Here is a 25,292-nt window from a genome sequence, read left to right on the forward strand (position 1 = left end):
AAAAAAATGAGGTCCACTGGGGACAACTCGTACGACCGTCTCACACAGGGTACAGGCTCGTACGAGCCTGCACACTGTTTCGACTCTCCTGCCTTAACTACAGTGTGCAAAGCGACGAAACAAAGTGCACCTGTTCCGGTAACCTTCGGCAATGCACGCCATGCATTGCCGAGATTTCCGGGTGTCCGCTCTCTCGGAGGTACTCGTACGACGTCTGAGACAGGGTACAGGCTCGTACGAGCCTGAGCACTGTTCTGACTCTCCCTCTGTAACCACAACACACACGGCAATGGAATTGTGTGCGCTGCGTTCAGTACACTCGCGCGCATATGCGAATCCATTACCGCAATATTCCGGGTGCACACCGGAGGTGCCTCGTACGACCGTGACAGACGGCTACAGGCTCGTACGAGCCTGGGCAGCGTTTTTGTTACCCCAGGCCAACCATGGCACGCATCGCAACGAAATTGAGTGCGCTGCAGTTCGGTACGAACGCGCATCTGCCGAATCCATTACCGCAATATTCCGGGTGCACACCGGAGGTGCCTCGTACGACCGTGACAGACGGCTACAGGCTCGTACGAGTCTGGGCAGTGTTTTCAATGCCCCGGCCAACCACAGCACGCACGGGGATAAAAACCAGTGTTCCGAGCTCGTACGACCCAGGGGAACGTAGCGAACGCATTACCGAAACGTACGGTGCAGTAGGGCGCAATGTACGCAGTGGGACGTGCCACTACCGGAGCCGGCGTCCCCTGCTGTATCAGCCCGGTATTGGCTTCCCAGGGGCTGTAGAATATCGTTTTCATTGTTGTTGTACCAATTAAATGTACTAGGGTATGTAGGAGAGTTGGAAAAGCACTAAGCTATCAAGGGGAACTACCTGCCCCCCACATCTCGTACGACCGTTACCGACGGCTACATTACCGGAGCTCGTACGAGCTCGTATGGCCGTTACCGACGGCAACGCGGGCACCTCGTATGGGCGTTACCGACGGGCTACAGCACTGCCACCGAGTGAGATCAAACATATCACTCTGGATTTCGCAAAGTAAGTTCCCTTTCAGTCTTGTTCGTGCACGTAACTGAAATGATGCTCCTACGCAGATTAGTGAAGGCCCACACAGCAAGCTATCTTGGCGAGATGCTCACTGACGTTCTCCGTCGCTTCGGCATCCTGGAAAAGGTACACCACTGTGCTGAGTGCACAACACGCACCTTTTCGTATCCAGCTGATATGTCTTGTTATAGGTCTTGGCTCTGACTTCCGACAACGCAGAGGTCAACACGGCCATGATGCGCGCCCTGCGGGAGAGCCACCCGGAGTTACGTCTTGGGTTTGGGCAAGTCCGTTGTTTTGGGCATATCCCTGAATCTTGTCTGTAAGGTTACATGTACGATCTAGGAGATAATTCATAGCTCAATCTGACACTGTACCGCCCAGGCTGCGTTAAAACCCTTTCAAAAACCTCGCTCGCGCAAGAACAAGGCTCAGGACGGGCCGGATTCTGACTCCAATGCCTCAGACGTCTCTGAGGATGAGGCAGAGGACGACGACATCGAAGATGCGGATCGTGAGCACGCCGATGCAGAGCTCATCGACATGCTCGAGAAGTCGAACAGCTCCGCTACTCTGGAGGAGATCAAGGAGGCCGTCGACGCACTGCACAAGGTGAGATCTTGAGTGCGATTGTAAGGCGATCCGTGGGCTGACACTGTTGCTCAGGTCTTGCAGCTCTCGCAGAAAGTCTGGCACAACCCCGCCGTCCGCGAAGAGCTCCACCGGCTCGCAGAGGCGCACGGAATTAGCGCCATTGTCCTTGTCCGTCTCGTCAAGACCCGATGGAACTCGATCATCGGTGTTCTCAAGCGCGCCCTCGAGATGAAAGAAGTTCTTGGCAAGGTTTGTGTCATGCGGCAGTTCAACCGGCCAGGCGGTATCCGCCTTCTTCGTTTCAAGCTCGAAGACGAAGACTGGTCGCTTATTGAGCAGCTCCACCGGTTCATGGATGTAAGCAAACATTTATCTAACCCCTCGCACAAGTGTGCAACACTCATTTTGACATTCTCACGTTACAGCCTTTCCTCGTTGCCACGCTTGAGGTGTCCTCGAGCAGCAAGGCGCTCCTGCATGAGGTAATCCCGTACATGGATAGGCTCACCTCGCACGTCGACCGCTACGCAGTCTGCGAGGATGTCCACCCCGCGATCCGACAGAGCGCTGCCCTTGCGCGCGGAATACTCGACAAGTACTACAGCAAGACAGATGACACACCACTATACCGGATTGCCATGAGTACATTCTTCCCCGCTCGTCTGTACAGTTGCCTCCGAAGGACTTACATCGGTGATACTTGCAGTGCTCAGCCCCGCATACAAAATGAAGTATTTCGACGATGCTGAGTGGGACAATGACTGGGTCGCGGAGGCTCGACGCGTCATCACAGAGGTCTGGATCAAGTACTACAAGCCCTCCCCAAACAACCCTCCAGCGACCGAGGATTCGAGCGCCAGCAGCACACGCAAGCAGAAGGGCAAGTCTTCCTCCGCTGCGGTTAATCAAGCTCGCGAGGAGAGCCTAGCGGTACGTTATCCACCACATGTATGAAGATCCACCCACTGAATGAGTTGCCTACAGCTCTTCGCTAACATTAGCTCCCAAAGCGCGTCACACAACAAGCCTGATGTGGACGCGCTTCAGGCCTGGCTTGACTCAAGCCCGATCCTGAACGCCGACGACGCTCTTGCGTATTGGAATGCGGCCCTCGCGAACGGCACCGAGGATGTGCACCTCGCGCGCATGGCCGTCGATTATCTCTCCATCCCAGGTATCTCATTCACCCCTCTCTGGCCATGCTTCGATCTGACATGCAACCTTGCCCTTAATCCCCACAGCTACCTCTACGGATGCTGAGCGGGCGTTCTCGCGCGGCCGCCTCACCGTCTCACGGCTCCGTCACTCCATGGGCAACGACTCAGTTCGCGCCAACACGATCCTTGGCTCCTGGGCCCAAATCCCTGGATTGGTTCCCGAGACCGAAATGGTGGATTTCTTGAAGGACAAGAAGGCTGCACGCGCGCATCGTGCGGCCAAGGGTAATGCTGATTGAATGTGTACTAGGATAGTAATGCACATGTCATACAACGTCCTCAGGAGCCTGTGTCGTCCTGCTGTGTGTGCTCCCTGCTCGTGTCCTCTCCGCCTTCACCGCCACTCTCACATCAACATTATCCGTGGGCCGTGGTGTGTCTTCGCGTCCTCGCAGCATCATCCGCACACACGTCCTCCCCTCCGCGCCACTCTCGCATCCTGCATCAAATTTTCCCAGACTCTGTGGTGTGACTTCGCGCGACGCGCGTCATCCGCTGCCCACACACGCGTCCTCCCCACTCGCATCAATGACTTGTCCGTGGCGCATCTTTGTGCCCTCGCGCGACCGTCGACGTGTGTTGTCCGCACATGTGTTGTCTGCCAATGCGTCTTCATGTCCCACCGCTGGTGCGTTGTCTGCACGCGCGTGCTCCCCACTCACATCATACAGCGCTTTCACGTCGTCTGCACTCACATTACTGTGTGTTCTAACAACTTCACTACCTGGATCTGCAGGTAGAATATGCGACCTGCAGGTCAAATAGCAGGTCTACCTGCAGATCACAGGTCTGTAAGTACCTGGATCCGCAGGTATATATGGCCTGCAGGTCATTTCGCGGGTGTACCTGCAGGTCACGGGTCCGGATCGTACAGTTCCGGGTCCCTGGCAGTTCCGGATCATTCCAGATCCAGATCCATGTCTGTCTGTCACGTGTACCTGCAGGTACAGATCCAGATCACCCGCAGGTAGACCTGCATACAGCCTTACTTCAGTCGTTCTATCACTGACTGAGGAGTAAGTACCTACACTTCTATGCGCTCCTTACACATATGCTTACTGTATCTGTAGTCGCTCCTCTTCGTGTGCTTACAGGTACTACTTATGCCCTCAATATAGTCGTTCTATCACTGACTGAGGATCGCTCCTCTTCGTGTGCTTACAGTCGGTCCCTTGCCTTACTCAGAGTTCATCAAGCAACTGGCGATGATGAAGCGGGTCAAAGGGTGAAGCATTGAAGCTTGAAGGATAGCATGAAGTGCCTGCAAGTTAAGGAAGGCTGGGCGCCGGGCGGCTTGAATGGGTGGCTTGATGCTGGCTAGTTCACACCGGGGGCATTGCCAGATGAAACACGCAGCTTCATGCTTTGTTCATATAGATTGTCCCATTGATGTACCGCACAAACTCATCTTGAGGGACATCCTTGTATCATTGATTGCTAGCCAATCAGAGCTCGAGCTTCCCATGATACGAGGAGAGACATTCAAAATGAGTCCAGATGGCGCATCCGCGAGGCATTCTATATGAGTCATCAAGGAAACGGCTTGTCTCATCGGAAAATGCCCCCGGTGTCATAATTAGAGTTCAAACATCACGTGCAGTCGTTCAACAAGTCGTTTGAGGGCAGAAGTGACATCATTGGTGGTGAGTGTCTTAGAGGAAGGTTGGGGGAAAGTCGGAATAGACCTGCAAGATAGTTGCAATGAGCGCAATCGTGTTCGGAAGCGATCCCAGTTTGCATCTATTTGCAACTTTCTCACCACTATCTCGCATAGAGGCCAACTTATGTGCCTGTTCCCAGCGCTCCCCAAGACGCGTGTATGCTTGTCCCGACAAGCGCTATTCTAAAGGCGCTTGCAAGGGGGCCAATTTCAAGGAGAATTCTGTGATGTTGTTCCTCGTCTTTCATGTCCATAAACCAACGTGCACCTCATGGTCCAGATGGACATGTATCCCTCCCGGACCCGTTCCCCGTTTATTATTTCCAGGTCACCCGAACCCTGCGTTTCCTAGCCACCCGGCGTCGGCATCATGTACGAATAGTCAAATTCATAGCTGCCTACACCCTCCATCATGACCTCGTTGGTAATCTAAGCCATCTACATCCATCGCTGACATCTTCGTACAAGGAACGTGCTCGGTTTTTTCGCGACATATCCGAAAACGCGGAACGTCCGGTCAGCGTTCGCTTTCGTACGTGCTGCGGAAACTCTGTAGCTGGATCCGGTCGCAGTGGACCCTCTCATATCCCTATATTTACATGGTCCATGCAGTGCAAATGTGCAAACGGACTCACTCCGCTCATGCCAACTTGGCAACAAGTTCCGGTCCTCCCCTCTTCCGACACTCCACCCAGAGAAGGAGGATAGTGAAGGCGGCGGCGGCGGCGGCTCTGCGGCCTCTTATTCGAGACCGCTTCCCGCCCCCGCCAAGACACATCTGTCCGACGCCTCCATAACGTCCGCCACCACCTTACCCTTCTCAGGGGAGAAGAACAACCGCACGGCCGCAAGTTCACGCACGGCCTCGTCCTAGACCTCCCAGCACTCCTCCACCGACTCCTGGCGGGAACGGAGCGGAGGAACATCGTTCGCGGGAAGCCGTACGTGCAGGAAGCGGAGGCCTCTATCGTTTTGTTACCAGCTGTCAGAAGACACCTGGATCCATGTGAAGCGGAGTGTGTGCAGGCGACGGGCGTGCGCATTTGGGGCTTCAAGGTTACATTCAAGTTGACGTACAGAGCACACAGGTAGTAAATTGCATGCCTACGAGGTTTTGAATACGGGTTCATATACGCTACATGATGAATTGCGGTGTTTAGGACGATCGTTCATGATCACTGGGCGATTACGGCGCGAGTCAGAACCCATGCACACTCCATCCTTTGAAGTGAAGCGCTCACCTGTCCCTCTCCCCGGGGCAAAGCGGCAAGTTCCTCAAGCTTAAGCTTCCTGCTTGCAGTTGCGCTCGCCTCCGCGCACGCCTTTGCCAACAGTGCCAGGGCTTTCCTCTCGTCTAGGTCGCGAAAGTCCCCCCACACGGCCGCGTCCACCGCGTCCGAGATATCCTCGACCGCCTGCGCCTGATCCCCGGGGGAGGCCCACTCGCCCTCAGCGGAGAGGCGCTCCGCGATCTTCGCCCGCGCGACCGCGAACTCGCCGAGTGCGCCGTCTTCGATTGCCCGGCACGCCTCCGCCTCCGCCCCCTCCAAAACGGCATCGAACTTCGGCGGCTCGGACGCCGCGAGCAATCCTCCGAGCCGGCCTGCGAGCCACGTACGCCAATCCGGCGGGTACGCGACGTCCGCGCTGCTAGGGGACACGAGCCGCTCCCAGAGCGCGCGCGCGAACCACGCGTGCGCGTGCGTGTCCCCACAGGCCTCGACGTGCAGCCGGCGCAGCGCGCACGCAGCGACGACGAGACGGACGAGCGTCACCGGGGGGGCGCGGCAGGAGCGCAGGATCGTCCGGCGGCGCCCCGTCAAAGGGTCCAGGAACGGCCCGTAGACGCTGGCCGCGTCGTGCGCTCGGCATGACATGTGCCGGGACACGCTTCTCGAGCAGCCGCATTTGTCGTACTGCTCGACGGGGATGTGGTGCTTCCAGCAGCGCTCGAACTTGACGAGCCCGATGGGAAGCGGGGGGGCCCCGGGCTCGGACGGAGGGGGTGCGTCGGGGGTTTTGGGGTGGGGTAGAGCGACGTGGGCGACGATGTACTCGCGAGGGTCTCCGTGGTTTGGGTCCAGGATGTGGTCCAGCTGGGTGACGATGCAGGAGTAGAGTGGTGCAGGAGACCGAACGTCGTCTACCGAGATCGTGCGGTCGATGAGACTGTTCATGAGTTCGTGGAGCCCCCAGAAGTGCGTTTCACCCTTCTTGCAACCGGAAATCCAAACAGGCAAGACGGGGTCGGATTTGTTAGCAGATAAGATCCACCAGTAGAACGCAGCGTGGTAGCGGAGTCCCTCGCGGAGAGTGTCGAGGAACGTCATGAGAGACCGTAAAAGGATGAGAGCGGTGGTCGGTGTAGGTGGTGAGATGTATGGAAGGAGAGTCGCCCCTATGGTGAGCGAGCAATTGAATGTTTGGAGGATGGATAGAAAGGGGTCCGTCGAGAATTCGCATGGCGCGGTTGATTTCGTGTGTTCGCCGCGCGCCGAAGAAATTCGAACGTTCGAAGGCGCGGCCCCCGATGATGGCTCAAAGGAATTACACTCGCCATCTCATTCAGAAAAGACCTGGATCCATCTGAAGCGGAATGTACGCAAGCGTGCGCATTTCGGGCTTTAAGGCTACATTCACGTTGACGTACAGAGTACACAGGTAGTATATCGTGCGCAAGCCTACAAGGCTTTGAGTGCGCGCGGCGAAGGTCATAGAACACGTGCACGCTATGGATCGCGGCATTTAACATGGCGGAAGCACTGCGTTCACTGGGCGATTACGACGCGAGTCAGAACCAATGCGCACCCCATCCTTTGAAGTGAAGCACTCACCTGTCCCTCTCCGGGCAAAGCGGCAAGCTCCTTCCTGCGCGCGATGTTCGCCTGGAGACGACGTTCCGCCTCCGCGTTCGCCAACGCCATCAATGGGTCTTTCCTCTCGCTCAAGTCGCGAAAGTCCCCCCACACGGCCGCGTCCACCGCATCCGAGATATCCTCGACCGTCTTTGCTTGATCCTCGGGGGAGACCCACTCGCCCTCAGGGGAAAGGCACTCCGCTATCTTCGCCCGCGCGGCCGCGAACGCGGCGAGCGCGCCGTCTTCGATCGCCCGACACGCCTCCGCCTCCGCCCCCTCCAGAACGTCGTCGAACTTCGGCGGCTCGGGCGATCCTGCGATCCTGCCTGCGAGGCGGCTGCGCCAGTCCGACGGGTGCACGACGTCCGCGCTGCCGGCGGGCACGAGCCGCTCCCAGAGCGCACGCGCGAACCACGCGTGCGCGTGCGTGTCCCCGCAGGCCTCGACGTGCAGCCGGCGCAGCGCGCACGCGGCGACGACGAGACGGACGAGCGGCAGAGGGGCGCCGTAGGAGCGCAGGACCGTCCGGCGGCGCCCCGTCACCGGGTTCATCGATGGCCCGTAGACGTTGGCGGCGTCGTGCGCTCGACCCAGGACGTTCCGGGACCTGTTTTTCGAGACGCCGCATTTGTCGTACTCCTCGACGGGGATGTGGCCCTCCCAGCAGCGCTCGAGCTTGACGAGCCCGATGTGGCGCGGGGTGGCCGGTTCGGAGGGAGGGGGTGCGTCGGGGGTGTTGGAGTGGGGTAGAGCGACGCGGGCGACGATGTACTCGCGAGGGTCTCCGTCGTGTGGGTCCAGGATGTGGTCCAGCTGTGTGATGATGCAGGAGTAGAGTGGCTCAGGGGACCGGACGTCGTCTACTGAGATCGTGTGGTCGATAAGCCCGTTCATGAGTTCGTGGAGCCGCCAGAAGAGCGTATTATAAATGTTCTTGCACCCGGAAAGCAAAACAGGCAAGACGGGACCGGATTTGTTACTAGCAGATAGGATCCAGCGGAGAATGTCGAGGAACGTCATGAGAGACCGTAAAGGATGAGAGCGGGGTGTCGCCCCTATGGTAAGCGAGGGTAGAAAGAGGCCTGTCGAGAACTTGTATGATTCAGTGGTGACTAGGTGACGGTCTGATGTCACTGTCACTCACGACATTTCCCTCGAATTCGCCCCAAGCACGCTTTGCGGACATAATCCACCAGGGATGATCTATCCGGCGGAACTGTTCTCGATCGCGTTTTCCCTCTCTTGCCGGCGATTCATCGATGTTGCGTTTAAATCCCCGGGAACTGTCAGCCTGATTCGGGCCTGGGTTATGTGGGGTCACCGCGAGTCTCCGAGTACACTCGTTACCTTCATTACAAGTCAAGACAGATGACCTGCGTCCAACCATCTGGGAGGTCAGGAAACGGGAGGAGGCAAACGCGATCGAGCGCCGAGGGTGCGGGGGGCGCGCACTGGCGCGCAGCGGGCGCCGCAGCCGCGTTACATAATGCAGACTGCAGACTGCAGACTGCGCCATCCCGCACGGCGCACGTCTCTCGCCTCCTCTCACCTTGGCGCGGGCCCACCCGCTCTGAACGGACCACGGTCGGCAGACCGTGCCATTGGCAGCGTACCAGCGCTGCAGGGCGCACTGCGGTCGACCCGCATCCACACCGTCCCGGCGCCTCTCAACACCTCGCCGCACGCAATCCGCTGAGCTCGAGCTCCAACGACCATCGCCGCCCCGATGCACATCTCTTTGGTCGTCCCACCCGTGAGTTTCTGCGCTTTGCTCTCCGCGCGCGCGCGCTCCAACAGCACCTCGCCCGGTCTCCAGATCGCTTTGACTGACTGCGCGCCACAACGCGCCGGCGTACCCGCACCTCTCAACAGGCTCGCCCAACATACACCGCCGTCCCGTTCATGCACGCCTCTTTGGCGGTCCCCTCCGCCCTCCACGCATATACCCACTCAACCACACTTGCTCGCCCGATCTCCAGTCCCCATTTACGCTCTGTCAACGAACACCCACCATCGGCCACACGCACCAAGAGATCCGGCGTCCGACGTACCGTGGCTCCCTCCGCATCGCTACGCCCAATGCCCGTCATCTTGTAAAGGCCGGGAGCGGCGGTAGACGACAGAGTTTCGCAGCCACTCCCTCGTACGTGCTTCCGCTGCGCCCGTCCCTCGTGCTGTCCACACCTCCGACCGCCGGTGAAGCCCCTTCTCCAGCCGTTCCCTCGCCCCTTTTGCGACAGAAATCAAACATATCGTGTTCTCGCCCCGCACGTGGATCCCACTTCATCGGACATCGGATCAGCACTCGGCCACCCACACTCACCGGATGGTCTGTACGCGTCGACGAGCAACACGACCGCGGGCGTCTTGCGCCGGGGCGAGCTGCCGTCCCCCCTACCATTGTACCGCGCCCGTTCCTGCCCGCTCCTACAACACGTCGTTCGCGCCTGGAATCGCCACGACAAAACAGACCTCGCTGACTTACACAGGAACAGGCCCGCCCGCCCGCCCGCACCTGATTTCGCCGGCTTTGCAGTAACCACGCCCCCGGCTGACTTCATTCCATCATCCATCGGTATCGACGCTGCCCACCTTCTCGCCGCCCTGCTCGACATCCGTCCGTTCAAGTCACCGTTCCCCTCTCCCAATTCTCACACCTTCCGTGCCCCTTCATTGTACCACGTCTGTGCCTACCGGCGTCCGCTCTCCGCGCTAACCGTGCCCTGTCACCCCCAGTGGAAACCGCCATTGGCGGGCCTTGTTCGCACAAGAACGCGCCAGATGAATGTGGCCGCTTCTGCGCCGTGTCCGAGGCGGGGGCCCGGACTTCCCTAGCCCACGACCACACGTTCACATCCCGTGCAGGCGGGGAATGCGCAGAATACGCGCGCGCTCCACGGGTCCCAGAGAGAACATTCGTTCTCGCAGAGCACCACTTGCGGTAGTCGACGTTTCGATGCAGTGAGTCTGATCGTGGCCGCGCACTGCAAGCGTACCGGGCTAACGGCAAATTCGATCCTGTGCTGCCAGGACCACACGCGCCCACTTGATGGTACCGGATGCACGCGCGCCCGTCGACGCCGAACGATGCTCGCAATCGCCGCCAAACCTCGCCCGTTCGACTCGAGCCACTCGCTGGGCGCTTGCGTACGCCCGGGCGACGGCCGTCACCCGGCACGACAGAGCACACCGCGGGGGTCTTCTGGGCCGGTGCGGGGCAGGACAGTACCGACGGGTTTGCTCACACTGTCATTGGTACCTACGGACACGACTCGGACGGCGATTCCCTGCCCGACTTGTACACCCCCGAGTCCGTGTCTGATACAACAGACTCCGATTAGGCACGCAACTACGTACATTAGCAGGGTCTAGGTAGTACGGCTATGTACAAATGGAGCGCGCAAGTACCGTTTCTGCGTGTGGATCCGCGACTCAAGTTTCAACGTCAACCCGCGGTTGAGCCGTGTCGGCCCGGGATTTTGGCCGGCCCGATCTGGTGCCTCACTGAGCCGGACCCACTAAGACTCCGAACCACACAGCTCGTGACGCGACGGATAATCGCGGACTCTCGAGTCTCATGCGGGCTTAAAGTTAACGTTAGGACCTGGCCACACGCGCACAGGCGACCGGCGCTTGTATAAGCACATGGGTGTTTGGTCAACCTCGTCTGATCGCCCTCTTAGCAATATCAAAACTTTCGACACCTCATGGAGGTGCATAAAACGCAGTTCTACGGTACTCCTGCTTCACGGCTGCGTCATAAAACAAAAATCTTTGTGTCGCTCCCAGCGCTAATGGAAGACGACGGTTCTTCGCGGCTCCAGCGGCTCGGACCCTGACCCTATTGGATCATTTCTGGCTCGCTCGGAGCTGCCCGGGACCGAGCCGAGCCGAGCCGGAGCCGAGCCATCGCAAGTTGCAACCCCAACGATGACAGCGGTGTTGATTATGTCCGAACGTTCACAGATGCGGGAGACGGCTCCTGTGGATCGCGACCACAAGACTGTGCATGTGCGACGGCACAAGACTCCGCGAGGGCGAGTACTTAAGCCTTGTCTCTGGATTCCTGTTCATTCATCCTTCTGCATTCGCAGGAAGACGTCGTCGCGCGATACCTTCCTCATCGACCAGCATGGCTCCCGTTCCCGGCGTATACTACGGCCCCGACGAAGACGAGGACACCATCAATCTCGAGCGGTTCTTCCTCGCCAGCGACCTAGTGTGCGGCGTCGGTTATGGTTTGTCACTTCAAATCCGCTGCCAGTCTCTTGTCTACTAGTTCTGACAGGCTGCGGCAGGCATTCAACTATTCATCTGGTCCTCGTGCACGATGTACCTCTGGAAGCACCGATCCCGTGGGAGGAAGACGATGTTTCTCCTCGGCTACCTTGTACTCCTCTTCGCGATCGACACGGTTTTCGTGATCGATCAGGCGCGCACCGTCCAGGTCATCTACGTCGAGAACAGGAACTACCCCGGCGGCCCATGGCAGTACTTCCTCGACACTCAGTACCTCGCTATCAACGTTATCTTCTACACTGCCTTCTTTATCATGACGTTCATGTGCGACGTCATCGTTGTGAGTATTCTGAAGGCCGCTGCATGCGGAGATGTCGCTTATCGCCAATCCCAGCTGTGGCGTTGCTGGATCATTTGGACGTCGTCAGGGCGTATGCAAGCATATGCGGTCACGTTCTTGCCCTGCATTCTGCTTGTCGCGTCCTTTGGTGCGCCTCGCCCACTTCCTACCGCGGCATCTCTACTTACAGCCCCACCCATGCAGTCATGGGCACGCTCTGGACGTTGCAGTCGAGCCACCCCGGCCTCTCGCTATACAGCAAGACGCCACTGGCATACGGCACCGCATACTACACCATCTCGCTCAGCACGAACGTCATCCTCACCGCGCTCATCACCGGTCGCCTGCTCGCACTCCGCCGGACGCACCTCGCCCACCTCCCGCCACAGCACGCCCACCAGTACCTTTCGCTCGCGACGATCGTGGTCGAGTCCGCGGCGCTCTACTCCGCGTTCGCGATTGCGTTCCTTGTTTCGTACGCGCTCGACTCGCCGGTCAACCAGGTCTGGCTCGGAGCCGCGTCCGCCGCTCAGGTGCGTCGACCGCGACGACCGCTCTTGTTCGAGCACTGACAGCTGGGCAGCAAATCGCGACGTGCCTCATCATCTATCGTGTCGCGGACGGGACGGCGTGGACAAAGGAGAAGATGGAGACACAGACACAGTCCACGTTCCAGGCAGGAGATGTGGCTCGCGCCAAACCGGAAGCTACGCCGTCCGACCCCGGCGTGTTCTCGACTGGGATAATCGCCGTGTCTGTCGGCGATGACTTCCTCGCTGAGTCGAAGGTGGAGTATTCGTAGCGCAGCTTTCGATGTCCTTGTGTGTTGTATCGTACGGCTTGTTGTTCTATAATCAGTGCATCTTGTACCTTGCCGTTAGACCTTGTCTTCCCCTCCGTGCCTGCGGTCGCCCACCTCTCCTCCCCCGCTCCGCGAGACCGCGACCCGTTCGCTCTATTGTACCGAGTGCATGACGCCGCTGGGCCCCGGCCCGAGCGGCCAGTAGATTGGATTGGATCTATCGACTTGTAGTACTGTCGGGCAACCCCCTAGTCCATACGGGCGAATGATAAACAGGGAACAAGCAAACAAACAGACTTTATCTGGCTGACGGGTACTGCCTAGAGATGATGCTATTCAGAAAGGTCCATTTCTTTTCCTTCGTGTCGAATGCACAGTCAAGTTGAGGGGTTACTACTTGCGGAAGCAGTGATCGTCTTGCAATGGGCGCCCGGGGACTTCGGACTCGAGGCAGTGATCGAGCGCCCGTGTGATGACGTACTCCGACAACGTGGGCACGTTGCTCTGCGTAAGTTCTCACCGCGCATGCACTGATGGATGCACATATGGCCCTTTCCCCTGGCGGCTCGGAGCGCTGCACCGCTGCCCGAATTCCCATATGGACACCACGCGTATATGCCTCCTCAGTCACACTCTCACCCCTGGTCCAACACCTTTTCTTCCCGCGTCGCACTCGGCATCCGTTGATTGCGTACTAGCTTGGCGACCGCGCGCGGCGCGTTCAAGACGCTCTAGTTCAGTCCAGGCGGAACCTTGAGGCGCCCTCCACTTTCACTCTCAGGCCGTATCCGTCCAGAGCCCCAGGAGAGCGAGGACAGCATGGCGGGTCTGTTTTTGAGACAGTTTTGGGCCTTGTTTTGGTATCGTAATGTCCAAACACCCCTGTCGGAGAATAATGAACAGTTGAGAGAGGCTCGTCGAGGCCTTGTATGACGTGGTTGATCCCGTGCGTTCGTCACACACCGAAGGTCGACCCCCGATACATCCTGAACCTCATGTTAAGTCCCAAGTGTCGTGAAAAGGCATCATGCCACGAAAGCAGGCGGTATACGTGATAGGAGCGATGCCTTCCGGAGAATGCGGAAGGCTTGCTGGTACGCAGACGTGCCTTCAGCCTGACTTGTTACTCCGGTCTGCCCTCACTCAGACAAAGCAGATGACCTGCCTCGACTGCATGCCGACTTGGGAGGTCAGAAACCGTGCATTAAGATTCCCTTATTGATACAAACAAATAGATCACTACACCGTCCTATACAACAAGCAACAGTCCGTATCGTTCGTGAGAGATGACAGTGTCTTGGGACTCGGGCCTACGCGACGAGACCTCCGCTGAACCCGTCTCCTCGTCGTGAGGCAGAGATGCCACGAAGCAGGGTCACGAAGAGAGCCAACGTGATGAAAATCCTGTACGAGGGATGAGATCACTCTTGCGGGGGAAGAAACCGCTTCATAACGTACCAGACAACCCACGCGAAGCCCTCAAGTGCATTGAGCTGGCCGCAGTAAACAAAGTGGACACTGGACGGATGACCATCGGGTGAGCCGCTTGACGAGGGCTCATGAGCAAGGGATACGCACCTGCAGTTCAGCCCTCCACCGAGAGCGGCCGTGATCGACGCCGCGCCAGCAGTCCAAAATATCCATGCAAACGTGAGGCTGGGCGATCGGAGGGCATTTTAGGACCCGGCTGATACATAACAAAGTGGAGAGTACGCACAAGACGGCGTGGCTGAGAACGCTGGTGAGGGCGCTGCCGGTGGGCGAGTGGAAGAAGAGCGCGAAGTAGAAGAGAGAGAAGAAGACGGTCCAAGAAGAGGTAAACAGCAGGAAGCGCGCCCCGTTGCGGACGGCAAGGGACAAAAAGTCGTGGCGCAGGTTGAAGCGACTGACGAGCCAGGCGGCGATCGCGAGCTGCCACACACGCCATTGAGCAACGCTCCGCAGAATGTGACGGAGGGACTCACCTCGATGATGCTGAAGAGGATGATGAAGCCGAAGATGACTGCGTAGGGGATGCGTGGTTAGAATGGGAGGGGCGACGAGGGCACGGCGCACGGACCTGGATGTCCTCTGGTGATGTGCTTGTTGTAGTCGACCATGGTGTGTGGGAGGTGGGTATGGGCGTCGTGGGCGTCGTGAAGCGGATTAGCACGGGGGACGGGAAGTCGGGGAGGGGCAGGTGGGGGCGGTGGGAGCGCAGTGGGTCGGGTTATGTACCCCGACGCGTGGACGACAGAACGGCGGGGGTGTGGCTGCGGGGAGCCCAGCCTGACTGAGCGCCGGCACGAGGCGTGACGTCATCTCGTCGTGGGCCGTCGTTCGATCACCGTGGTTTTGGCGGGTGTTGCTATGAGTCGGAATGCACAAAAGGCGGGAGGACAGACATGCTAACAACACGTTCTACAGGCGTTCTCCCACGGCTATTCATACAATTCGAAGCGAATAATAGGCCATTCCTGTTTGCTGTTTCCCCCTAGTACCACATCACCTGCAGAAGTGCTCAAACCAATTGACAATGGACCGCGCGCTCTCCTCCTTCGCCCATCCTGGAACAAGATCAGTATGTACGTGTGCTGGTTTCGATGATAGCCAATGTGCTTACTCTGGACCGGAATTTTCGGATCGCCGCGCAGCGCGAAACCGTGCTGAACCGATCCGAAGACCTGGATGAAGTACGTTGCCCTGGTCTCGACCAGAATGTCTTCGGCCTTGCGCCGCGCTTCGAGACCGAATGTGTGGTCGATTTCTGTGTCTGGTGAGTCCTCGTGCATCAAGAATCAGATGGTTGCCTGCATACTTACCGGCGCAAGACATAAGCAGCGGCTCTGGATAAATAATAGGGATGACGTCAGTGGCATGCAGACAACCGATTAGACGCCAGCGCTCACTCCGAATGTTTCGGAAGTGGTCCTCGTTCAAGAACGCCGGGTGGGCAAACGCGCCTGTCGCGGCCGTGAGCTTATTCTTGCAGAATGCCGCACGTCCATACCTGCCACGAGCCAATCCTGTGCAAGGTGCTCCATGACGTACGGCGCTCCAAAGCAATATCCTAGTTCCAGGATCAGTCATCGTGATATGCAGTCACTCGCTCACAATACTCTCACCCACACAAAAGTATTTCGTTTGGCTGTCGCCTGCATGTATAGCGCGTGAATCTCACAGGAAATAAGCAACTAGGGCCCCATATGCGCACCGAAGTCCTTGCGAACCGCTTCAACCCAGGGTCCAATGAGCGCCTGCGCACGATCTTGCTTCGGCTTCACCCATTTCATGAAATCAAATCCTTCTTCACCGGAGTGAAGGATCATCGAATCGCGCTCAAAGTAGTCCAGGCCAGCGACCAGATAACCTAAAATGACGATAACAAAAACGTCGTTCAATCTTCAATCGCAAGCCCAGCTCACCTTGGTCAGCCCAGAAGTCCATGATGAGCTGAGAGTTGAGATACAGGGGACTGTATACGTCCGCAAAGAACAAGACAATCTTCTTGTTGCTCCCATCGGCCGGCCGGGCAATGTATGTCTCGACTCCAGCCACAATCTCGACTTTTCCTCGGGCCTCGCCGACGTGGTGCACTGTCTGCCTGCAGCATTCCCCCGGCGGGCCAGCTAAAACAGCTGACATGACGTCTCGTCTGAAGTGGTGTCGGAAGGGATGAAGCCGAGAATGCGGATGGTGGGATTGGCCTCCATTGACAAGCCAGCTTATAAACGTCTGCAACAAGGTTTAGCTGATCCGCTTCCATGGTGTCCAGTGTGATTCAGTCACTTTGCACTCGTTCACAGGCTCTCTACGGCGAAACCCAGCCTCGGGATGTATTTCCCAAGCCCGAGAGAGAACCAGTCTCCCCTAGGCAGACCCTCCACCTTCGGAGTGGAGAGGACAAAATGACGAGGGCGCATGACGCACTATTTTGGGATGCCAAGGAACAGTCTAGCAGCGCTCTCATCGGCAGATGCACCGCGCTGGGGCGGGAGCATCACGAGCGACGACCGCGTCAGAGACGGATGATTGAACCGGTGTGCGATTCTAGTCGAGGAAAGACCTGCTGACCGAAAGGCCCGAGTAATTCTGCGTCACAAGCTACATAAGTACGCGGAAGTCGGACGACGTAATGGAACGTACTGCGAGCGGAAGCTGTCCGAGACAGCGAGCGAAGATGGTTCCACATGACCGTCGCACGTTTGATGGTGCTGTGTCGTTACCGCAACCACTGCGCTCGGTTTGCGGGGAACAGACTCCAAATGGACGGAGGCCAACAAATCAGACCACTGCCACGGGGAAAGTCGGGTCAGGACACGATCACGTGAACGCGTCCCACCTCTCACTGCCCGCTATTTACGTTTTTTGACGCGGATACATATGCTCCCCGAGTACCCGGCCAAGCTGGCACACCCCTCCCCCTTCCCGGTCTCCGACCATGGCTGGCCCCTCATCTCTTCTCCTCCTCTCCCCAGTCGGAAGCCCTACCGACTCCGACTCCGACGCCGACGATGACGGTCTCGAGTTCACCGCCGTCGACTCCTTCCACGGAGTCCAGTCGCAGGACGGCTCGCGGTATTCCGTCGACCTCTCCGCGCTCATACACCACGGCACGACCCGCATCTTCCGCGGAACCCTCTCTGCCGACGGCATCCCCTACACCGAGGTCGTTTGCAAGGTCGGCACAGGCCCTCGGCTCGTTGAACGGATACGCCACGAAGCCAGGCTGTACCGCACCAAGCTCGCACCTCTCCAGGGCCGCTTCGTCCCACGATGCTTCGGGCTCTTTGAGGGTGTGGTGGAGGGCGTCGAGACGTCGTGTCTCGTGCTCAGCTACGAAGGCGAGCCGACACAGCACTCGCTTCACACCACAGGGATCGACTTCAGGTACGTCCTCGGCACGTTCCTTCTCCACCGAGTCTCATCAACCCCGTGGGGTGCATCCGTCGGCAGGAGGAAGGCCGTGTCGGCACTGCAAGCGCTGCACAAGGTCGGCGTCGCGCACGGGGACTTCAACGAGCGCAGCATCGTCCTGCGTCCGACCAGCTGCCCTGTCCTCGTCGGCTTCGGCGGCGCGGTCGAGCACTGCTGCAACCTCCGGCACCCATCAAGTTCTACGAGCCCCAGCCGCAATGCGACGACGTCGCGTGCGACGAGCTGTACTGGGCGTGTGTCATGTCTGCCGTCTGGCTTCCCGGTGTGTGCTTTCATTCTCTCCTCCGCGTACGAGACTTCATGGCAGTCCTTGCCTCTCCTTCCTCCCGTAGCCACCGTGGAGTTCTTGAACTGCCATGTTCCCATCCGCTGTGCGCTGGAGGGCTGTGACTCCCTGATGGCATGCGCGCCGAAGGGCACGGATCCGGACCTCGCTCGTATGCACGCCGAGATGACCCGCGAGGACCTCCTCGAGTGGATCGAGGAGCGCGAGCTCTACGACGGCCAGCCATTACCCATCAAGCTCAAGGACTAAGGCCCACCCTCCCACGACCCCTTCCACTCCGCAACACGCTTCTCATCACCCTGCTTTCCGACGCTGTCCATACTTCGCCCTTCTCCACCTCTCCTCTCCTCGTCTCGTCGGCAACCCTCCGCATCGCCTCGCATAGCTTTTGCAACTGTTTATTGCCTCTGCTCTCGTCGCACCTTCTCTCGTCGCTCCCTCTCCCATGTTGTCTCCCCCTGGCCTCCTTCCTGGACGCAAAAGTACACTATCGTATAATTCTGTCGCATACCCCGCCTGCCACCGTGCCACCCCCCACTCGTTTGTAGAGCCTCTGTTGTACACGGAGCTCGTGTAATGACTAATCTATTCCCGGGCGCGAGCGCCGCGTCCGGCGTGGTTGTCCCCGACCGTTTCGCTCGGTCCGACGTCTTCGGGCGTGCCAAGAGCACTGTCCATTGGTGCCATTCGCATATTCAGCCTTACGGGCGTTAACTTGAAAGTACTGTCGGCGCGACTCGATCCTGGAACCACACCCAAGTTTGGCCCAGGTTCTGCGAACGTTTACTAGCATGATGTTATCCTCGTTCTTCGTGCGTATGGTAGTAATAGTACGTAGGCGCGACGAGTCGGCGGACCGTCGTTGCTCATGTGGTATGGTGGACGCGAGAATATATGCACATCTCGATGACAGATCCAGACAGCACATGGGCAGAAACTTAGAAGTCTCGTTCTCTGGCGCGAGGGCGACGACAGAGGTCTCGAATTCGAGGACGCTGTGGGCGAACACGGCGAGCTGCGCACGGGGCAGGCGATGGAGATCCGGTCGTTCTGTTGCGAGGCTGCGATGTCAGTGAGCCCATCGGGAGTCAGCAGGAGACGCACTGGAGAGTCGCTACGGCGAGGACGTCGGAGCTCGCAAGTACATTATCACGCTCTCCGAATGCAGCCGGGCGCGAGCACAATTCCAACAGTCAACCGCCTTGGTGTTTTGACTCCGAAACGGCCGGGAGCTGTCGATGTGAGCTTCATTTCCAGGCGCGGGCAAGTTTTGACTGGTCTCGTCCCCAGCCGCTCTGTACCGCCTGCAAAAGCATGATGCGGTGCGGTACAGGGTAGTCTCCCCTAGACAGCCCGTATTCTGTGGGTAAGGACAGGGTGGCTGGGGACGAAACCAGTTGTGACCTGCCACAGCGCTCGGGAGCGCTCTTGGCTGCGGCCCGAACATCCGGCTCATAGAGCCCGGTATGAAAATCACTCTCGCGATGATGTTTAAAATATGCCCGGATTAAAGAGGAGTGAAACCCACTAGAGAGCTGTGTAGTCCACGATCGAGGTTTCATGTTTGTGTGCGCAGAGAGGGGTCAGCCTGTTGAACAACGAATGACATAAGAGCAGCCGATCGCGGATTGCAAATATGGTTGGGTGCGACTTGTGCTGCCTCCGATCCCGACAAACACGGATGTTACGGTACGACTGACGCCTTCAGATGTTGAAATCCGTGCGCGGGTCACAAGCAAGTAAGTACCGTACCGCTTTGAATGAGACCACAGCTATGCCCAGGCCAAACGACGTCATCTTGGCGGGATGCCATCATCCTGCGGCGGGCGCGGAACGCCGTAGGCCGTCGGAGTGGGCATTTCCTGAGCGCGCGCGCGGGGCCGCGCGCGACCGCTCGCCTTCCGCCTTCTGCAGCCCGGTGCCAAGAGGCAGTATGCGATAACGTATGGGCGGATGTGCGATGCACGGTCGCAAGTGTGCGAGCGCGAGCGCGATGCGGGCGCGAGTCCAGAAGCCGGGGCGGCAACGGGGGCTGGAGCTCCAAGTTCGCGAGGCATCAAAAGTAAGCAGGACGGGACGACAGAGGCTAAACCGCTGCGCAACTTGCTTCTCCCTATCACTCGCCCCGTCTCACGACTCCTTCTCCACCTGTACTTTTCACGCCTTCCGCTTCTACGTCCGCGACGCTGTATTCTCCTTCCCGCCGATCGGATACCCACCCGACACCCCTAGAACGCGCATACACCTGCGGAAGAATCGAGAGCGGGCGCAGCCAATCCCGGTGAGATCCCGCAGTCAAGTATGGCCCCTGGCTTTCTCTCCAAGCTCGTCAAACCGTCCGCCCACTCCCGCCATTCGAGCGCGCAGTCGTCGCCCCAGTCTCCGAGCCGAAACCCCTCAATCAGCGTCAGCTCCGTAGGCTCTGCCAAGAGCAGCGTCGAGAGACAAAACGAAAGGCCGCGACCACAGCTCACCTACGACTCCGACTCCGGCCTCGACGTCACGGTCGTACCCCCCTCGCCAAGCCCAGACAGCAACGTCGTGCCCCTTCCCGTACCATCCTCACCCTCACTCCCTCGCCGCGAACTCGCACCGGACGGAGGGACGGACAGCGCGCGTAAGCGTATCCAATCAATGCCCTCCGCTTCTAGACCGTCACCTCCTTCACGCACGCTGCCGACTTCACCCACGTCCGACGACGGCCTCCCAACTCCTACTCCATCCTCCACGTTCGTTACACCCCCTACCCCCACACTCTTTCAACATTCCTCGCCGCCATCCGACGAGATGCGGCCTGACGGGAAACGCGGAGTCCATCCTCGCTCGGCGACCGTGGTAGAGAGCAGCGTCAATGCACTGCAGGCCCCCAAGGAATTGCGTCATGCGTCCTCGAACAAGTCCCTTCGCAGTAAGCTCTCCATCATGCTGCCCTCGCGCGATCCGCCGCCCCCGGTACCCCCTCCGCCCGTCATCCGCCACGAACGCACGACTTCCGCCCCCTCTCCGCCCACATCTTCCGACGGCCACGCGCTCGTTGAGTCTCCCACCGGCCTCCACCACGAGCTCCCTTCCATCAAGCAAACCCTTCCCCCAAGCTCGACCACCCCCTCTTTCGGTCCCACCCTCCTCGTCCCAGACAAGTCGGACACCGTCTCTGTCCACTCGACCGGCAGCGCAACTCCAAGCGTAATCCTTGGCGCCGACCCACTTCCCCTGCGGACGGCACCCCTCGCTCGTCGACGTTCTCGAGCAAGCCCCCTGGGCTCGGCAAAACCCCTCCCCGCAAGAACACCGCCAGCGGCGGCCTCGCCTCCGCCCTCGCTGCTTCTGGGCTCGCGATGGCGAACCCGGCCATGATGTTCCCGCCCACACTCGCCCCCGCGGAAACGACGTCGAGCCACGGACGCACGTTTTCGACCGCAAGCCTCGCTCCCGCTCCCGCGGGCCGTCCATGAACGGCGCCAGCGACTTGTCAGACCGCGACTCGTACCGCTCCCTGAGCGACAGCGGGAGCTCGGACGACAGCGACGACCTGCTCCTCGATCCCGAAGACATTCCCGTGACTGGCTTTGCGGTGGCGAGCAACAAGCGCAACCAGGACTTCCATGAGCTTTTCCCGACCGTGCCCGAGGGCGACTACCTCATTGAAGGTGAGCGCATCCGTCCCCCCTCTGCGTGTCCCCTGCCAACGTGTCCCCCGTGATAGACTACGGCTGTGCGCTTCAGCGTGAAATTCTCATCCAAGGCAGGCTGTATATATCAGAGAACCATGTCTGCTTCCACGCGAACATATTCGGATGGATCACGGACGTGAGTGTTCAGGCGGTGTTACGAGCGTAGTCCGGTGCTGATTGGCGGCCCACCCGTGTTCTCCCACGCTCGCCGTGATGACGTGTCGGTCGGAAAGTTGTCAATCCCGATGTACGAGGTCATATCGCTCGAGAAGCGGATGACTGCGTTCGTGATCCCGAACGCCGTCCAGCTCTCGACCCGGACGGCCAAGTACACGTTCACCTCGTTCCTCGCCCGCGACACCACCTTCGACGTCCTCTACAACGTCTGGCGGCTCGCTCGCCCCGAAGACTCCACTCTCGGTTCGCTGGCACCGAGTCCGGGCGGTTCTGTCGAGAACGTGAGCAGCGAAGGCGCGATGGTGGCTACAAACGGCGTCGTGGCGAAGAAGGTGGTGCACAAGGTCTCGCAGTGCGACTGTGGCAAGGCGGGGCAGCACTACCCGGAGGTCGCGATGGAGGCCGTCTTCCCGGGCACACCAGAGAAGATCTACAACCTGATGTTCACGAGCGGGTTCATGAAGGACTTTATGCGGGAGGACCAGAAGTTGATCGGTACGTTGCCCACTTTATCCATGCACAACGCGCCCTGCCCGACCGCACTTGCGTCAGCCATGCGACTTTGAATATCGGTTGCTGATTCGGCGCCTACAGATATCCAGATCTCGGACTGGACGCCGATGGAGGATGCAAAGCTCCTGGCGCGGAACATGACATACATCAAGCCGCTAAACGGGAGCATCGGCCCGAGGCAGACCAAGTGCGAGCTCCGAGACGAAATGGTCCACTGCGACTTTGAAAACTACGTGAGCATGGTCACGACCACGCGTACACCCGAGGTACCCAGCGGCGGCGTGTTCTCGGTGAAGACGAGGACGTGCATCACGTGGGCGAGCCCGATCGCGAGCAAGGTGCTCGTGACGTCGCAGGTGGAGTGGACCGGACGGAGTTTCATCAAGGGTGAGTGCGGTTCTGCTCTTCTTTGCGTGGAGATGCGAACGTGCGCACAGGGATCATCGAGAAGTCGTGCATGGACGGCCAGAGGTCGTACCACGTGGACCTGGAGAAGAAGATGCGTGGATACATCCACGACCACCGGCCGGAATTCGTCCCCGACGGCGTCGACGCGGAGGTCGTGCAAGAGACCGTGGCCGCCATTGCGGAGGCGCCAGGGACGCCGATGACGCCCACGCGGGCGCAGAGCGCGGACGAGGTGCGGAAGGAGCGCGAGCACGAGCGCGGGCAGCGGTCGCTGCAGTGGGCGTACGACACCTTCGAGGGCGCGTTCAACGTCGGGAAGCGGTCGGCGGAGGGCGCGCTGGAGCTGATCGGGGACGCGTGGGACCAGTCGTCGTCGACGACGATCCTGTACGTCGTCATCGCGCTCCTCGTCGTCTCGAACGCGTACACGCTCCTCGTCATGGGCGGGCGCGAGGAGGTCGGGCGGCGGAAGGAGATGCACAAGATGGAGGAGCGCGAGAAGTGGGTGCAGGGCATCGTCACCGCGCTGTGGGACGAGATGAACGCGGCGCGGGCGAACGGCGTCGGCGGCCCCTCTGTGCACATCCCCGTTCCCCCGGCCGAGGGCCTCGCGGCCTCGCCGGTGGATGGGAGCGGGAAGTGGAGGGACGAGGTCGGGGCGATCACGGCGCAGCTGGACATCATCGAGCAGCGGGTGCGCGGCCTGCGCGCGAACCTGCAGCAGCTCGACTGAGCGTCGTCCTTCCCTTGCTTGCTTTCGTTGGGATGCGGGGCATTCGGACTTGTTCGTTGGATTTGCTTCGCTCGGGGAGGTAATGCGCGCGGTGGTATATTCCGCACAGGCGGCTCGGACATTTTGGTTTTGCGCTCGGCTTCGACTCATGTATATCTGATGCTTTCGCGGTGCTCTCTTCGCTCGCTCGTTGTGTATTATTCGTATCTACGCACGCACTCACCGACCCTCACCGACCTGTTACTGTAGCTTGGGCAATTCACGATTCCTTTATACCGTCCCTGCACATTTCGCGTGCCGCGACTAGAAGCGGCAGATGAAAGAATTGACCCAGAAGCGGCCGTCGACCTCCCCCCGCCTGCCCCTCGCACTTCTGTGCTACAAGCCGTATGAGACATGTACTGCGAGCCCGCTGGCGAAAAAACGGTGAGATCCTGGGCAGTAGAGCTCTCGCAATTTGAGTAACGAAGTCGTGACTTTGTCACAATTGACATTAACGGCTTCGCTTGACATGGGATTTCGGGCGCTTCTCTCGCAGAGGCCATAGTACCTTTTTGTAGTACCACTAGGGGCCAGCACACATTTTTCCGAGGGGTCGGATGAAGAGAGAAACACACCGCGGAGGAATGAGCTTCGAGCGTGACATCAGCGATCTGAACGCGCCATCACGTGATGCTGGCGCGTTGCGCGCGTTCAGCAGCCACATCGGTCGGCTACTATGCCCCCCCCCCATTGCCTCCATACTTTGCGCATGGGTGCCGAATCCACATGCCCTTCTATGTACCAAATTTCACGAAGAACGGATCACTAGGGATAAACTGCGCAGGGAAATACTGGCGCACCCCCAGAAATGACGGTTTGGCGCCGGATTTGGTCACCCCTCGGGTCACAATGCCGACCGTAGCCGAATCAAACTCCGCTGTGGCTGAACGCAGGCCAGCATCACGTGATGACGCGTTCAGACTCCGTGTGGCTGATGTCACGCTCGAAGCCCATTCCTTCACGGTGTGTTTCTCCCTTCATCCGACGCCTCGGAAAAATGTGTGCTAGCCCCTAATAGTACCACATAAAGATACTATGGCGTCCACGAAATAAGCGCCCGAAATCCCATGTCAAGCGAAGCCGTTAATGTCAATTGTGACAAAGTCACGACTTCGTTACTCAAATTGCGAGAGCTCTACTGCCCAGGATCTCACCGTTTTTTCGCCAGCGGGCTCGCAGGAACCTCTCGATACATGTCTCATACGGCTTGTAGCACAGAAGTGCGAGGGGCAGGCGGGGGGAGGTCGACGGCCGCTTCTGGGTCAATTCTTTCATCCGCCGCTTCTGGGGGGAGCATAGTATGGTCGGCATCGTGACCCGAGTGGTGACCACATCAGGCGCTAACCCGCCGTTTGTGGGGGTGCTCCAGTATTTCCTCGCGCAATTTATCCCTTGTCACCCGTTCTTCGTGAAATTCTGCACCTATGTGCAAAGTATGAAGGCAAACGGTGGAAAGGGGGGAGAGATATTCGCGGAATAGCGGTATCCCCACCGTTAGTACGAAGTGCGGAGGTTTAATCACGCCGACAATTATCGAGATTTCTGGTCGTCAAACACGTTGTGCGAAATGTTACTAGATGTGTTATGTTTCTGACATTGTTCCAACTAAGCACGAGTGAAGTATCTTGTTCTTTCAGAAATGCAAGGTTCTGAGAAACCTTCTGGGGGCACAGGAACTTGTTGTTTCTCATTGTGATGCATGGGTAACACCGGGAAGTGAGAGTAATACAACAGGTGCAACTTGAAGTGACTCAGAAGAAGAAATGACGGTC

At 58.9% G+C, this 25,292-nt stretch overlaps 7 protein-coding genes across 7 annotated transcripts; 4 read left to right on the forward strand and 3 right to left on the reverse strand.

Moving 5' to 3' along the window:
- Positions 1 to 4,879: 4,879 nt before the first annotated feature.
- Positions 4,880 to 8,409, reverse strand: BXZ73DRAFT_77139 (uncharacterized protein; the record flags this gene model as incomplete). Its single annotated transcript, XM_048022600.1, has 7 exons — positions 4,880 to 4,960; positions 4,997 to 5,120; positions 5,511 to 5,527; positions 5,773 to 6,929; positions 7,108 to 7,161; positions 7,182 to 7,212; positions 7,366 to 8,409. 7 exons carry the CDS (start codon positions 8,407 to 8,409, stop codon positions 4,880 to 4,882), a joined length of 2,508 nt encoding a protein of 835 aa, XP_047878504.1.
- Positions 8,410 to 8,757: 348 nt separating this feature from the next.
- Positions 8,758 to 10,730, forward strand: BXZ73DRAFT_77140 (uncharacterized protein; the record flags this gene model as incomplete). The annotated part of the gene is made up of 5 exons (XM_048022601.1): positions 8,758 to 9,142; positions 9,262 to 9,532; positions 9,630 to 10,071; positions 10,255 to 10,350; positions 10,518 to 10,730. 5 exons carry the CDS (start codon positions 8,758 to 8,760, stop codon positions 10,728 to 10,730), a joined length of 1,407 nt encoding a protein of 468 aa, XP_047878505.1.
- Positions 10,731 to 11,521: 791 nt separating this feature from the next.
- On the forward strand, positions 11,522 to 12,770 carry BXZ73DRAFT_46036 (uncharacterized protein; the record flags this gene model as incomplete). The annotated part of the gene is made up of 5 exons (XM_048019615.1): positions 11,522 to 11,627; positions 11,688 to 11,968; positions 12,023 to 12,116; positions 12,173 to 12,501; positions 12,552 to 12,770. The coding sequence occupies 5 exons, from the start codon at positions 11,522 to 11,524 to the stop codon at positions 12,768 to 12,770; spliced, it is 1,029 nt and encodes a 342-aa protein (XP_047878506.1).
- A 1,310-nt stretch (positions 12,771 to 14,080) lies between these two features.
- BXZ73DRAFT_46062 (uncharacterized protein) lies at positions 14,081 to 14,869 on the reverse strand (the record flags this gene model as incomplete). The annotated part of the gene is made up of 6 exons (XM_048019625.1): positions 14,081 to 14,174; positions 14,229 to 14,288; positions 14,349 to 14,426; positions 14,488 to 14,681; positions 14,735 to 14,772; positions 14,830 to 14,869. 6 exons carry the CDS (start codon positions 14,867 to 14,869, stop codon positions 14,081 to 14,083), a joined length of 504 nt encoding a protein of 167 aa, XP_047878507.1.
- Positions 14,870 to 15,254: 385 nt separating this feature from the next.
- Positions 15,255 to 16,394, reverse strand: BXZ73DRAFT_89686 (alpha/beta-hydrolase; the record flags this gene model as incomplete). Its single annotated transcript, XM_048025362.1, has 7 exons — positions 15,255 to 15,316; positions 15,373 to 15,516; positions 15,572 to 15,595; positions 15,659 to 15,712; positions 15,760 to 15,819; positions 15,964 to 16,119; positions 16,175 to 16,394. The coding sequence occupies 7 exons, from the start codon at positions 16,392 to 16,394 to the stop codon at positions 15,255 to 15,257; spliced, it is 720 nt and encodes a 239-aa protein (XP_047878508.1).
- Positions 16,395 to 17,190: 796 nt separating this feature from the next.
- BXZ73DRAFT_77143 (uncharacterized protein) lies at positions 17,191 to 18,222 on the forward strand (the record flags this gene model as incomplete). Its single annotated transcript, XM_048022602.1, has 1 exon — positions 17,191 to 18,222. The coding sequence occupies one exon, from the start codon at positions 17,191 to 17,193 to the stop codon at positions 18,220 to 18,222; it is 1,032 nt and encodes a 343-aa protein (XP_047878509.1).
- Positions 18,223 to 20,895: 2,673 nt separating this feature from the next.
- Positions 20,896 to 23,478, forward strand: BXZ73DRAFT_89687 (uncharacterized protein; the record flags this gene model as incomplete). Its single annotated transcript, XM_048025363.1, has 7 exons — positions 20,896 to 21,129; positions 21,159 to 21,420; positions 21,450 to 21,623; positions 21,680 to 21,783; positions 21,881 to 22,319; positions 22,419 to 22,724; positions 22,775 to 23,478. 7 exons carry the CDS (start codon positions 20,896 to 20,898, stop codon positions 23,476 to 23,478), a joined length of 2,223 nt encoding a protein of 740 aa, XP_047878510.1.
- Between the last annotated feature and the right edge of the window lie 1,814 nt (positions 23,479 to 25,292).

The sequence above is a fragment of the Epithele typhae genome (assembly GCF_022376455.1).
Source record: "Epithele typhae strain CBS 203.58 chromosome Unknown BXZ73scaffold_20, whole genome shotgun sequence".
In the NCBI taxonomy this organism is placed as follows: Eukaryota; Fungi; Basidiomycota; class Agaricomycetes; order Polyporales; family Epitheliaceae; genus Epithele; species Epithele typhae.